This window comes from Acinonyx jubatus, chromosome D1 (assembly GCF_027475565.1).
Source record: "Acinonyx jubatus isolate Ajub_Pintada_27869175 chromosome D1, VMU_Ajub_asm_v1.0, whole genome shotgun sequence".
In the NCBI taxonomy this organism is placed as follows: Eukaryota; Metazoa; Chordata; class Mammalia; order Carnivora; family Felidae; genus Acinonyx; species Acinonyx jubatus.
In genome coordinates, this window is record NC_069390.1 from 45,956,815 (window position 1) to 45,971,294 (window position 14,480).

The 14,480-nt window shown below is 40.8% G+C and overlaps 1 protein-coding gene across 5 annotated transcripts in view; it reads right to left on the minus strand.

The window, feature by feature from the left end:
* The window catches only part of MICAL2 (microtubule associated monooxygenase, calponin and LIM domain containing 2), a 228,256-nt gene that overhangs the window by 33,642 nt on the left and 180,134 nt on the right, over nt 1-14,480 (minus strand). For all 5 annotated transcript variants that reach the window (XM_027073130.2, XM_027073127.2, XM_027073121.2 and 2 more), the window contains 2 exons: nt 6,116-6,231; nt 1,127-1,216 (listed from right to left, as the gene is read on the minus strand). In XM_027073130.2, coding sequence (XP_026928931.2) covers nt 1,127-1,216; nt 6,116-6,231 — 206 coding nt within the window. The remainder of the gene's footprint in view (nt 1-1,126; nt 1,217-6,115; nt 6,232-14,480) is intronic.

Sequence of the window (14,480 nt, forward strand, 5' to 3'; positions counted from 1 at the left end):
GGCCTTCAGAACTAGGAGTAATAAATTCCTGTTTTTTAGGCCACGTATTTTGTGTGATGTTGTGGCCGCCTGAACGGACTACAGCAGCGGTTGTTGTTTGGAAACCAAGGGTGAAAATCTTGGAGACTAACAAGGGCTGCTGTGAGCGCTAACAGATGGGGACTCCAGAGGTGTCATGGTTCTTATCACCACCTACCGTCTGGAGGGAGAACACAAGGAGGGGGTTGCTGGGTCAGCCAATCCATATCATAGAGACTTACCTTGTTTTCACAAGGGAAAGTTGCAATGTTTCAAGGAAACCTGTTTCAGAAGTTGGGAGTGGACAGAGACTTTGTAAGGACTTTCCCTGTCCGCTAGGTGACAGGAGTGGCTCCCTTGTCAGTCACTCTGAAGGGTGAAGGAATGTGACTTCCTTCCTCGACAGAACTATATGGCCAGAGGGAATAACTGCAGAAAGGAATATAAGGGTACACTGCATGAATACGAATGGTCATTCTAAGTCCTTCTGTCCTAAAACCCCGCTGTTCTTCAAGGCTAAGTCTGGGATCCTCAGGGAGATGGAGAATGCTTGACTTCCTGCTTCCTTTGGCTGTCTGTGACAGAAGTGGGCAGACCAATTTGGGCAGGAATGTTTAGAACTAACAATCAAATGAGGAAATCTATATTGGAATGTTGGATGCTCATGTTTTTCACGAACCTTGGAGTAAAGACAGCTCCTAATAGTGGTCAGTTCAGCAGGGACACAGTCAGGAAGTCAGGGGAAGGTTGTATCCTCCCAGGGGACAAAACTAAGTCCCTGCAATGTGGTAGTCAGGGCTTGGGATGGTTCCCAAGGCCATGGGTCACCTGTCATTCCAGGCTCACTTTGCAGGACACATGTTTGCAGATAGAAAGGCAGCTGGGAGGGGCCAGCTCAACTCCTGGGCTCTCCAGGCCTCAGAGTCCAACCAAGCATTGAGTTAGGATTTTTAGAATGGCCACAAATCTGGTCATTCAGAGAAGAGAGACTGACCTTTTCCCCAGCCCATCTCCCCCAATACAATACAGACTCCCAAAGGGCTTACCAATCCAATTACCAGGTCCCAGTCCCTAGGCTCACTCACTCATGTTAAGTTTGTATTCTGACCTGAGCTTTATGAAGTCTTTTCAATTCTTCTTGCTTAACCATTTGTTTTATTGCGTTCTCCAGCTTCCTTCTTCTAAGTGTCTCCCTCTCCTGAAAAAACAAAATAGAGAAGAAAAAATATATTCAAGAAAAATGGGGTTGAAATTTTCAAAATAATGACACAGGCTTCTACTTTTCCCAACAGAACCCCTGCTTAGCTTCTAGAACAACGATGTTCTGATAGAATTTCCAGCAATGATGGACTATCTATGTCTGTGCTGTCTAAAATATGGAAGCCACTAGCCACATGTGGCTAGTGGATATCTGAAATGAGGCTAGCATGAATAAGAAGCTGAATTTTAAATTTCATTTCATTTTAGTAATTTTAAAATTATTAAAGGCTAGGCGGTGCCAGATTGGGAAACTGGTGTGTGTGTGTGTGTGTGTGTGTGTGTGTGTGTTGGAGGGGGTGTATATGTGCATATGTAGGTGGGAGTGGCTTTATAGAGAATTGACTTGGCTCCCTTGAGGAAAAGAATAACAGAAAAATTATACTCTATACAGGTGCTACCACAGGCCCAAGAAGGATGAGCCTGAGAGGGAAACACACACACACACACACACCATGAAAAGCATTTAATAATTTTAAACAGTCCTTAGGTTGGGTCTACATTGCCCAATTGAGCCTGGGAATAGAGGAAGGTATCTAAATAATCCAAATGCGAGTGTTTCTTGGATTGAGGCAGGCATAAGATTGCTTCCCTTCCCCACTTCACTTTGCTTGTGCAAATATGTCATTAACGTCACTGGGTTTTGTGTGTGCCTAGGCTTGTAAAATCAAGAGCACTCAAAATCCATGTACGGAAAATAGATGTCTGGATTTTGATGGTGTCACTCTTAGGTTTTAAACACCAGCGGAAGGAGAAGTAATGGTGTGGCCAGCTCCACATACTGGAAAGCAGAGGAGACACTTTTGGCTGGGAAACAGCAGAATGCTGGCTGAGCGCTGGGCCCAGGCACCCTACAAAGCTGGCATCAAATCCCAGCTGAGCTGTGTAAGTTTCAGCATGGCACACAACTTTCTGAACTTCAGTGCCCTCTTCAGAGCGAAGGAAATGATTTAGTGCCCACCTGGTGGGGACGTTATAAGAATTAATGGAGGGAGGTGCCTGGCTGGCTCAGTCAGTTGAGTATCTGACTCTTGACTTCGGTTCAGGTCATGATCTCACAGTTCATGGGCTCGAGCCCTGTGTTAGGCTCTGTGATGATGGAATGGAGCCTGCTCTCTCCCTCTCTCTCTCTCTGCCCCTCCCCGACTCACGCCCTCTTCAAAAATAAACGAACAAACAAAAAAGAATTAATTGAGAGAATGTCTTTAAAAAGATATGGGATAAGTACTCAGTAAATACCATGATTTTTATTTTGTTTTATTTTTATTAATTTATTTTATATGTAATTTATTGTCAAATTGGTTTCCATACAACACCCAGTGCTCATCCCAACCATGATTTTTATTATTAAGTGGCATGGCTATTAGATTATCATCTTATAAATTAGCATGATTATAATTTACTAAAATCAATGCATTTTTCATACATGTGTGCCTGTATATATAACACACACATATATATGTATATGGATATACATACATATCCTATACACACAAAGTAAATGTTTAAACTGGACTAGTTTCACTATGAGTTCGTCTTCTCTGAGCATACTCATCTACTTTCTACATATTAGGATAAAGGTTAGAGCATGCTAACGATTTCTTTTTAATGCTGGCAGAAACAAATATGGAATTAAAAATTTATTACAGCTAGCCTGGTGCCTGGGCATTCAGGTTGAACTGAATGTTTGCCCCTGAAAGGGATAATAAATCCACAAGGGAAGAATAGACCTGACAGGCCCCAGAAACTGCCAGAGGAATCCAGTTCCACGACAGAGGTCAGGGATTATGCCTAAAAAGCGTGTGTGCTTCCAGGGCCACGTGGATCCTGGTTATTCGGTCACCCATTCTATGGACATGGAACATCACACTCCTCAGGACAGCCAGCTTTGAGGCTTCAGAGTGTCTACAGATCATCAGTGAAAACATTTATGATGAAATTTCCTTTTTCTAGAATTCTCCTTAGGATCTAGAATCCTTTTCTAGAATCTCCTTAGGATCTTCCTCTTCATCCTTGGAAGGAAATTTTAGCTCTCAGAACTCAAACTTATTCCATATCAGATCATCTTTATTTCTACGAGATAGCTTCCAGATTTACTGTCCATCAGTCTGAACAGAGGGTCTGGGCCACTGGGATGGGGGAACCTCACCATTAAGCAGCCAGGACCTTTCTGGAAAGGGTAGGGTGGAGGGGCAAGGTAGAGATCACTGGTAGGTGCTATCTAGAGATTGTCTAACTCGACCTATACAAAGACTCACAAGTATCTCTGGAGCTTCCATTATATTAATTTACATAATAAATCCCAGCATGTCCTAAGTGCTATGTGGCAGGTATTATACTAATTACTTCACATATCTCTTATTCCTCAAATTACACTTACATTATGGATAAGGCAATCAAATCTTGGAGTTAAGTAACTTGCCCAAGATGGCACAATTAGTAATTGGTAGAGCCAGGAGTTAAGCCCAGGGAGCCTGAATCCAATATCCACATTTTCATCTGGTCTATACTGCTTTTCCTGTGCCCAATAATGTGCAGGGACATCGAAGACCCCTGAATTAGAGAAATGTCAAAGCTCCCCCCCCTAAATTAAGATCATCTAATATAATTTCAGGGTGGGGGGGGATGCCTTGACAGCTTCTTAACACTTTCCAAGCAGCGGAGCCAAACCCTTACTGCTTTATCAAGAGTTAGCAAAACAGAACCTGGAGAAGGAAAGAAAGCCATTACCGTCTTTTATTAAAACATGTTGACATAGAAAAGAAGGATGATTTATTAACAAATGCTCATATAGCCATCTGATGTGCCAGGCACAGTCCTTATATCCTCAATAGTGGCAATGACAGCACAGAGAGAAAAGGAAAAAGAAGCTTGGGGCAGGGTGCTTGGGTGACTCAGTCGGTTGAATGTCTGACTCTTGATTTCAGCTCAGGTCATGGTCTTGCGGGTTTGTGGGATCGAGCCCCGCATTGGGCTCTGTACTGACGGTGTGGAGTCTGGTTGGGATTCTCTCTCTCGCTCCCCCTCTGTCTGCTCCTCCCCTGTTCTCTCTCTCAAAATAAATAAACTTTAAAAATATTTTCTAAAAAGGCGAGGAAGGAAAAGACAAAGGACAGAGAAAGGGAGAGTCTGGCAGGACCAAGGACTGGCTGCCTGCCCCACTCTCCCAGGTCCAGGCATGGGGCTGGGAGGACAGGGGGAGGGGAGGGCCGAAGGAAAGAGAAGGGGTGGAGTGTGCACATCCCGTGTCCAGTTTCCTGTGCAAAGTTTCATTTGAGCTGATGTGGGCTCTGTGCCAAGTGGCCAGGGACACACCTGTGTGGGAGAGAAGAGATAAACCACAACGGAGGGGGAAATCCTTGTTCCTTCAGAGTGAGCCCTTGGGAAGTAGTAAAGAACCTTTTGGCCGCCTTCCCTCCCTGTAAGAGTGGTCAGAAGCCAGGTGAAGCAGGCAAGCTTTTCCACAGTGTAGGCTTAAGTGCTGACAGGCTCTGTTCTGGGCCAGCAGGAGGACAAGGAGCTACTTGCAAGGCTTGCCCGGGATCTCATGGTCTTGCTATTCGATGTGTTTGGACCATTCCATTCTTCTGTTCTCCGTGAGTGCTGCAATGTCTGTTAGAACGGCTGATGAATGTCTGTATTCACTTGAATACAGACTTAACTCAGGGCCACTTAAAGGGATGAGAGAGGGACAGTAAAGAAACCGCAGGAATCAACATAACACCAAATTCATTTGTGTTGAGTACTGAACTAATCAGAGATGCCCCGAGTTAGAAAGGAGAAAGCCCTACATATTCTCTCTCCTTTGCATTCCCTCCCCCACTCCCTCTCACCTTCTTCCCCTCTGTCTCTCCCTCTCTTCCCCTCACCCCACTCATGCCCTGTCCTGGTTCCCCTCCTGACTTGCTCTAAGCTGGGCCATGGAGGGGCTGGAACCCCTGAGTGACTTCAGATGATGCCAAAGCTCCTAATGCCAGATATGGAAAAGTTGAGTCTAAGTAAATAAATGTGGTTCTCTCCCTTTCTCCTCAGATCCCCACTGCTCCAAAAAATAAACACTGTTAGTACAGTGAACTGCTTCTCTGTTCTCCTGGAAAGCATCTTAGGTCCAACCATTCATGCGCCAGCCCCGGGAAGAAGGCGCCAGCCCCAGTGGATAAAGCAAAGAACAGTGAGATTTGGTCGTGGGATGTGTCTTCACGTACGTGACATACAGACACATTTAAGGACCTATAGCCATGCTTGTACTTCTAAATCTATGAGTATGGGAATTGTTTAAAGTGTTTCCCAGAAATCTGTTCATTAAGCAAAGAGAAGGACGGCCATGTCCCCAGCCGGCACGCAGCTAGCCCCTTCCACAGCAGGGACCCTTGGAGATCCATGTCTACATGCAACTGCATGGTCCATTTCATATTTCTGATTAGAATCAACATAACATTTTCCATGCAATCTGCCTCTAGTGCTTCTTAAATGAAGCTGTGTTTCCCCCAGGGAAATATGCATCTGCTTGTTGTAATTTTTTCGATGGTTTGCTTGTTGGACCACATATTAAACCCACTTTAAGAGCTGCAGTCACCAAATGATTTTAAGTAAATATGTCTGTTTTTTTTTTTTCTGCCAGCTGGAGTCTCTAAGAAAGGCAAGCTCCTAAAAGTTAAAATTAAAAAAAGAAAAGATAATTCTTGGGGTGTTCCAGGTAAAAAGCGGTTGCTGTCAGATGCAAGGAAACGCGATCCTCTAACAAAACCACTGCAGCTGGAGACCACATTGGGTCTGGAATAGAGATGGTGAGTGGCCCCCATAAGCCAAAGGCCCTTCTTAGTTTGCCAAGTTTTGTTACCTTTGACTGCAACGAAGGCTGGGGATGAAACTCTTCGTCTCCAGAGGAGGAGCCGGTGGAAGAGGTAGAAGAGGCAGCCCCTGTCACCTGCACTCGGATAGGGGTGTGTTTGGGACCTGAAATGGGAACAGAAGAACTCACTGAACTCTCAGCTTCTTTTCTGCTTCCCAACCCAAAGCTGCTTCTCCCTCCTCCCTTCTTCCCCTCACCTCCTTCCTCCCTGCCCTTCCCTCACTGCACCTGCCGTGAGCAGTACCTAAGGGCAACTGGAAATTTGGCCCTCCACGTTAATTACATTTCTGGGTCCCTGCCAAGAGCTTTGCAGCTCTTTCATATTAAAAAAAAAAGGTATTATGCAGAAATCAATTAATTCCTTAAACACCATTTATATGGTGTGTTGCTTAGAATGCATTCAGAGATGAAATCTATTATTAAAATCCTTGTCTGAAGTTAGCTGAGTTACCTAAATGCTCGTGTAAGGTTCGTTCTGCAGAGTAATTGAATGCAAAAAAGTCGGAGCCAGCTCTTAAACAAATCGCCCTTCTGTGGCTCACAGCATCTGGCACCCATTTTTACTACATGACATCTGCTCAGTGTAAAAGAGCTGGCGTCAGAATGTCTGGTCATAGAAAAAAAAAATCCCAAATGTAATCAGAAGCAAAAGGACTCTAAGCCTAAGGTTTTATCACATAGTCTCATGCAACATAAATATTTCATTAATTATGGCTAAACAAATGCCACTTTTATTTTCCCAACTTGCAGATATTATCACATCATCGAAGTGATGATTCAAATGCCAGGAAAGGCACTGTAAGATAGGGAGGGCTCAACAATGCAGGGCCCACGGGAGAGCTGAAGGTGAGGAGATATGCGAATCTCTGAACAAGAGGTGGATGGTGAGAGGCGGCAAAGGGCCCCGTGTTCACTAATCTCTTTGTGATCTGGCTGGGGACCATGTGTGGTGAAGTCTTCCAGGTGCCACAGGAGGCTTTTATTCTTCTCAGTGAGAACATCTGCCCTTGCACATCCTGATGCAGAGTTGATAGTAATGTCTGTCTGCATGCACCCACTCTGGACACTGACTCTCAGAACCAGCGAGAACTCCGTGCTGGGAAATGTAGGAATCTTTACTCTGCCGTGGCAGCTTCTATCTGAATAGAAGTATGTGTTGGGTGGGGAGGGGGGAAGGAGGAGCAATTCCATGTGACTAGCATTCTCTCCAGCCTGTCCTTTCCTCCCCATAATTTTCAACTATTTACCCCAGTGGAAGAGGCCACATTTAAAAAAACAAACAAACAAACAAAAAAAACCAAACAAACAAAAAAAAACAAGGGTAATTTTAACCACCAGGAGCACATTTACATATGCTGTTATTCAAAGCAAAATAATGCAAACCATCTATATAACAGCACAGACTCTCTGGGGAAGGAGTTCACTGTTTTCCATTTCAGTTTGCCAGATGCGAGAGCTCAGGTAAAGAGAGCTTCAGAGGACGTCATAGTAACAGAAGGAGGCACCCTTAGTGGTGAGCTCAGATTGTCCTCCAGTTCCAGCCACTCAATTACCACTGAGTAAAGTAGTCACGGAGTATTCACTTCTGAGTGTGGGAGCCTGAGGACCTAACTTCACCTCCCTGAGCTTCTGGAACTCACAACTTCTAACCTGCAGCACTGTAGTGGATGAGTAAAGGTAATCAATGAAAAGAGCCTGACCCAGTGCCTGGTTCATTAGCGGTGCCTAAATAAATCTTGTCGTCATCGTCAGCAGTGGCAGCAACTCTGCCTCATCATGATCGTCGATCCAAATCAACAATACTGCAATATTAACAAAACTGCCTGATTAGCCTTCATTTTATAGAACTATTGTAGCCTAAAGTAGAAACTTTCAAAACTAAATGTTATAGGGCCATTGGATTTTCTTTTGAAATTGAGAGGAAAATATTTCTCAATGTAACACATTTCTTAAACTTCTGGCAAATGTTATGTAAAGTTCTATGGTCACCTCTACTACCTCCAAACTTTGCACAACCCTCCACACAGGGCTAGATTCCTCCTTGGGTGCCGTCAGAGTCCTCTGGACATATGCCTATCAAAGCATTCATCATCCTGTACTACAAATGCCTGTCTGCTTCACTGACTCCACTCGGCTGAGCTCCCAAAGCCAGGAACTGGGACTCAATCCTCTGGATGACTCTATTCCTACCATAGGATCTGGGTCATAATAGGTGCCCAATATATGTTTATTACATGAGGAGGAGTAAGCCACATGTTATCCATGACATGTTCAACTCAATAGCTGAGCTTGACAAAACCAATAAACATGGTACTATGCAGGAACAGTGCTAAGCTACACTGCTGGAAATACCAAGACTAAAGACATGGGCTCCTTCCTCTCCAGAGATTTACATACTCATAATGACTGTCAAGAATGTGGGTCTCTCTCTCTCTCTCTCAAAATAAACAAACATTTTAAAAAAAGTTATATAGTTGCCTCTAAATCTCTTCCCCTTTCCCCACTTCTACCACAGAACCATTGACTCCAGGAGTTAACTTTTCCAGGGCAAAGTTAACAAAACCTGGCAGCATTGCTCACTCTATAATGGAGGGGCTGATTCTGGGATTGATCTCCAACTGCAAAGCACTGAAAGTCGGGTCAAGATATATGAAGCAGCTATTTCCAGACATTGGACAACAGACAGCACAGGACTGTGATAAAGGTAAGAACAGAAGCAAATGAAGCCATACAATCACAGTACCTCCCTGCCTAGAGGCACTTTCCAGACCACAGTGCAGGTAGGAAGAGCCTAAACAGCGCATAGCAGGTTCACTGAGTTGAAAAGACAGAGACCAGAGTTTGAGTGAGTCGAGGCAGCTGGAATGTGTGGGGGAGACAACTGTAGAGAGCTATGCAGAAAAGGCACTTCAGGAACAAGCACAGAAGTCTCCTTGAGTCTATTGCTTAATAATAAACTTTAGATCCATAGAGAGAAACTGCATGAGGCTGGGCCAATAACTGCTGGGAATTATAGGCTAAATAATCTCTAAAGCTTTTTACAGGATTGGGAAATACTCAAGTTCCACCCAGCAAGGGTAGAAAAAACTTTAGTGGCATTAGAGTAGAGGCCACAGAAGAGTCATACTTTAGTAACAGGGATAAATTAGCCCTAGAGTAAAGGTTATTATAAACTCACCCAAACAAGCTTACAAAAAACAACCTTGAAAGAAACAACTTGATCTTCAAGTTACACTACCGCCTACCAAATATTTTTACTGCCTATTTAACATTCTTTAAGTGAAGAAACAAAGTCTAGACACTCTACAATGTAATAGTCACAATATCTAGCAGCCAGGAAGTATATGTAAAAGAGCAGGACAATAAGCTGATCATCAAGAGAAAAATTAGTTAACAAAAGCAGACTCAGAAATAAATGGAATTAGCAGACAAGGATTTAAAAACAGCTATTATAAATGCGCTCAAGAATTTAAAAAGACAGCATGAGTAGAATGAGGAAGTAAAAAATATAGAAAAACGAACCAAATGGAACCTACAACGATGAAAAATACAGGGGTGCCCGGGTGGCTTCAGTTGGTTAAGTGTCTGACCTTGGCTGAGGTCACGATCTCATGGTTTGTGAGTTTGAGCCCCACATTGGGCTCTCTGCTGTCAGCACAGAGCCTGGTTCAGATCCTCTGTCCCCCTCTCTTTCTGCCCCTCCCCCACTTGTGTTCTCTCTCAAAATAAATAAACTGTTTTTAAAAAGATGAAAAATATAAAATCTAAAATGAAACTTTCACTGGATTAGCTTAATAGTAGGTTAAATATTGCAGAGGAAAATGGTGAAATTAAATTACAGCAGTAGAAACCATCCAAAATGAAACACAGAGAAAAAAACAGACTGAAAAACTGAACCTCAGTGATCTGTGAGATAATATTAAGGGGTCTAAAATACATATGGATGGAGTGCCAGAAGGAGATAGCGGGAGATAGAAATGGAAAAAGTCATTGATGTAATATTGTTGAAAACCACACAAATTTAATGCAAGTTGTAAATCCACAGTTCCAAGAAGCTCAATAAACCATAAGCAAGGTCAACATAAAGAAAATCATAGCAAGGCTCATGCTAATAAAATTGCTGAAAACCAGAGATGCAGATAAAATCTTAAAAGCAGACAAAGAAAACTGATATATTACCCACAGAGAAACTAAGTTAAGAATGTCCATGGGCATCTCATTGGAATCTAAATAGACTAAGAGACAATGAAAGATCATTAAAATGTTGAAAGAAAAGTCTGTCAATTTGTAATTTTATATCCAGTGAAATGATCCATTCAAAATGAAGAAAAAAATAAAGGCTTTTTTTTTTCCAGAAAAAGAAAAGCTAGGATAATTTGTTGTTAGAAGATATACAATTAAAAAATGTTAAAAGAAGTTCTGTAGCAGAAGGAATATAGCACATGAAATGAAGACCCATGAATGGCTTAGAATGGCTCTATGAAGAGCCATTTCTGGAATGGTAAATTTAATTTCTTTAAAAGATAATTGGCTATTTAATATAGGATAGTGTGAGCTAAGAAGAAATACATAATTTGGTCTCTGTCCCCCATTCCCACCCATATCTGGTCTTTGACTCCAGTTCCTGACACAGAGATCCCGAAACTGTTGTCATTCCTGAGTAGTTTCTAAGTCCCTTGAAACTTCTGGTGATAGGAGCACCTTTTGTTCTAATGAGGTGACTCTTGGTGAGCTCCTGGAGGATGGCTGGTCATTAGAGAGACCAAGCTGTGACCAGAGCTTGGAACTTACAGTTCTACCCCTGATCCTCCAGAGACAGGGAAGGGACTGGAAAATAAATTAATAATCAATCATGCCTATGTGAAAAAGTCTCCATAAAAATCTCTAAAGTACAGGATCCAGGGGCTCCTGGGTTGGTGAACATAGAAAGTATCAACAAATTTCAAAGGACTAAGGTCATCAAAGTATGTCTTCTGACATAGTGAGATTAAGCTAAAAATCAATAATATAAAATATAACTATAAAATCTCAACATAATTAGAACTCTTCTGAGAACCTCCAGACCAAAGAAGAAATAAACATAAATTTAAGCTGATGGGATAAGAATATGGCATAACAACATAAACTAGGATGTAGCTAAAGTAGTGATTTGAGGGAAATTTAGAGCTTTAAATGCACACACTGTGCAAAAGAAAAGTTGAGAGTTAATGCTCTATGATCTATTTCAAGAAGTTAGAAAAAGAACCACTGACTGAACCTAAAGAAACTAAAAGGAAGAAAATAATCAAGATAAGAATAGATTATGAGAGACAATAAAAATAAAGCAGAAATAAAATAGAAAATTAATGAAGCAAAAATTTGGTTGTTTTAAAAGACATAACATTGATGATTTCTAAGAAGAATGATTAACAAAAAAAGAGACAGAAAACACAAATAACCAATATTGAGGATGAAAAGCCCTACAGAGTATTCAAGGAAGCTATTTACAAATGATCTTATGACAATAAATTTGAAAATTTAGATAAAATGGAAAAATCATTGAAAAACATGACTTACCCAGCAATAGCACTGCTAGGAATTTACCCATGGGATACAGGAGTACTGATGCATAGGGGCACTTGTACCCCAATGTTTATAGCAGCACTCTCAGCAATAGCCAAATTATGGAAAGAGCCTAAATGTCCATCAACTGATGAATGGATAACGAAATTGTGGTTTATATACACAATGGAGTACTACATGGCAATGAGAAAGAATGAAATATGGCCCTTTGTAGCAACGTGGATGGAACTGGAGAGTGTGATGCTAAGTGAAATAAGCCATACACAGAAAGACAGATACCATATGTTTTCACTCTTATGTGGATCTTGAGAAACTTAACAGAAACCCATGGGGGAGAGGAAGGGAAAAAAAAAAGAGGTTAGAGTGGGAGAGAGCCAAAGCATAAGAGACTCTTCAAAACTGAGAACAAACTGAGGGTTGATGGGGAGTGGGAGGGAGGGGAAGGTGGGTGATGGGTATTGAGGAGGGCACCTTTTGGGATGAGCACTGGGTGTTGTATGGAAACCAATTTGACAATAAATTTCATATATTGAAAATAAATAAATAAATAAAAATTAAAAAAAAAAAAGAAAAACATGACTTACCAGAACTGACATAAGAAGAAATAGAAAACCTGAATACTTACATATCTATTAAAGAAACTAACTCCACAGTTAAAAACCACCCTACAGAGAAAGTGCTAGGCTAGATGACTTCATTTGTGCTCAAATGTTTAAAGAGCAAATAACACCAGTGCTGAAAAAAAAAAATACAAACCCTCTTCCAGAGAACAGAAAAAGATGGAACACTTTCCAACTTGTGTTACAAGGCTAGGATAAAATCCAAAACCTGACAAGGATATTGCAAGAAAGGGAAACTTCAGACCAATAACTCTCATGAGCATGGCTGCAAAACTACTAAAAATAGTTAGCAAATCCAATACAGTGATACATAAAAATACACAATACATTATGACCAAGTTGAGTTTACTCCAAGAACACAATAATGGTGTGACATTTTCAAATCTCTATAACAAAGTCAATCAATGGGACACCTGGGTGGTTTAGTCAGTTAAGTGTTCGACTTTTGATTTTGGTTCAGGTCATGATCTCACAGGTTCATGGGATCTAGCACTGAGCCAGGCTCTGTGCTGACAGTGCAGAACCTTCTTGGGATTCTCTCTCTCCATGCCCCCCTCAAAATAAAGAAACATTAAAAAAGATCAGTCAATGTAATTCAGCACATTATTGATTAAAGTAAAAAAAAATTTATCTCCGTAGATGTAAAAAAAGCATTTGATTACATTTATCCATTATTCATGATAAAAAGTCATAGTAAGCTAAGGAAAGATGGAATTTTCTTTAATATAAAGTACCTGCCTTAAAAATCTACAGCAAACAATATATTCAGCAGTGAAATATAATCCTTCTGTTATGGGGGGGTGGGGGGAGACAATGATGTACATTCTTGACAATCGCATAGGCAGTCCCAGGCAGAAAAATAAGGCAAGAAATTTAAATAAAAGGTATAAAAACTGGAAAGGAAGATGTCAAACTGTATTTATGGACAACATGATTATCTATATAGAAAATCCCATAAAAAAGCTCCTCAAATAATAAGTGAGTTTAGCAAGGACAATATAAAAAGTCCATTGTGCTTCTATATATCAACACTGACCAACAGAAAATAAAAATTAAGAAAGCCATTCCATTTATAATAGCAACAACAAAAAAATGAAACACTGAAGGGACACATTCAATAAAAAATATGCAGAACTACACACTGCACACTAATAGCCTTTTCTAGGAGAAATTAAGGAAAACCTAGATAAACTGAGAGAGATCCCATTTTCACAGACAGAAACTCAGTTGTCAATTCTTCCCAAACTGATTTATAAATGAAAAACAATATCAATCCAAATTCTAATGGGCTTATTTGGTAGAAACTGACAAGCTCATTCTAAAGTTTATATGGAAACACAAAAGACCTAGAGGGGCCAAAATAATATTTAAGAACAAAACTGCAGGACTCCCACTACCTGTTTTCAGGTGAAGCCACAGTTACCAAGAGCACATGTTATTAGTGTAAGCCTAAACATGTAGATCAACGGACAGATTAAAGAGGATAGAGTGATACCTACACATATATAGTCAACAGATTATCTGTAGAGGTGCCAGAATAACTCGATGAGGGAAAGAATAGTCTTTTTAACAAGGGGTGCTGACAATTGGATAACTACAGGCCAAAAAACTTGACTTCAATTCACTATAAAAAATTAATTAGAATTGGATTGTAGATCCAAGCCTGAAAGCTAAAAACTGTAAAGCTTCTGGGAGAAAACCCAGGAGAAATTCTCAGTGACTTTAGGTGTAGCAGAGATTTCTTAAATATTACTCAAATTATAAAAGAATTAATAAAGGTGACTTCATCAAACTAAAAACTTCCATTCTTTGGAAGATGCTGTGATGATAATAAAAAGATAATCCATCAACTAGGAGAAAATATTTGCAAACACATATCTGATGAAGGATTTATATCTAGAATTTTAGGAACTCTGGCTAAACAGAGGACTATTGTATATTCTTAGATCAGAAGACTCAATATTCTAAAGTTACCAAATATCTGTAAATTAATCGATTAAAGACTGTATCATTTATAACTGCACCAAAAAATCGAATACTAGGGAATATATCTAATGAAAATTGTGCAAGATCTCTACAATCACAAAACACGGGAAGAAATTGAAGAACACCTCAGGGATATGTCATGTCCGTGGCTTTGAAGACTCAACATGCAAAGATGTTAATTGTCT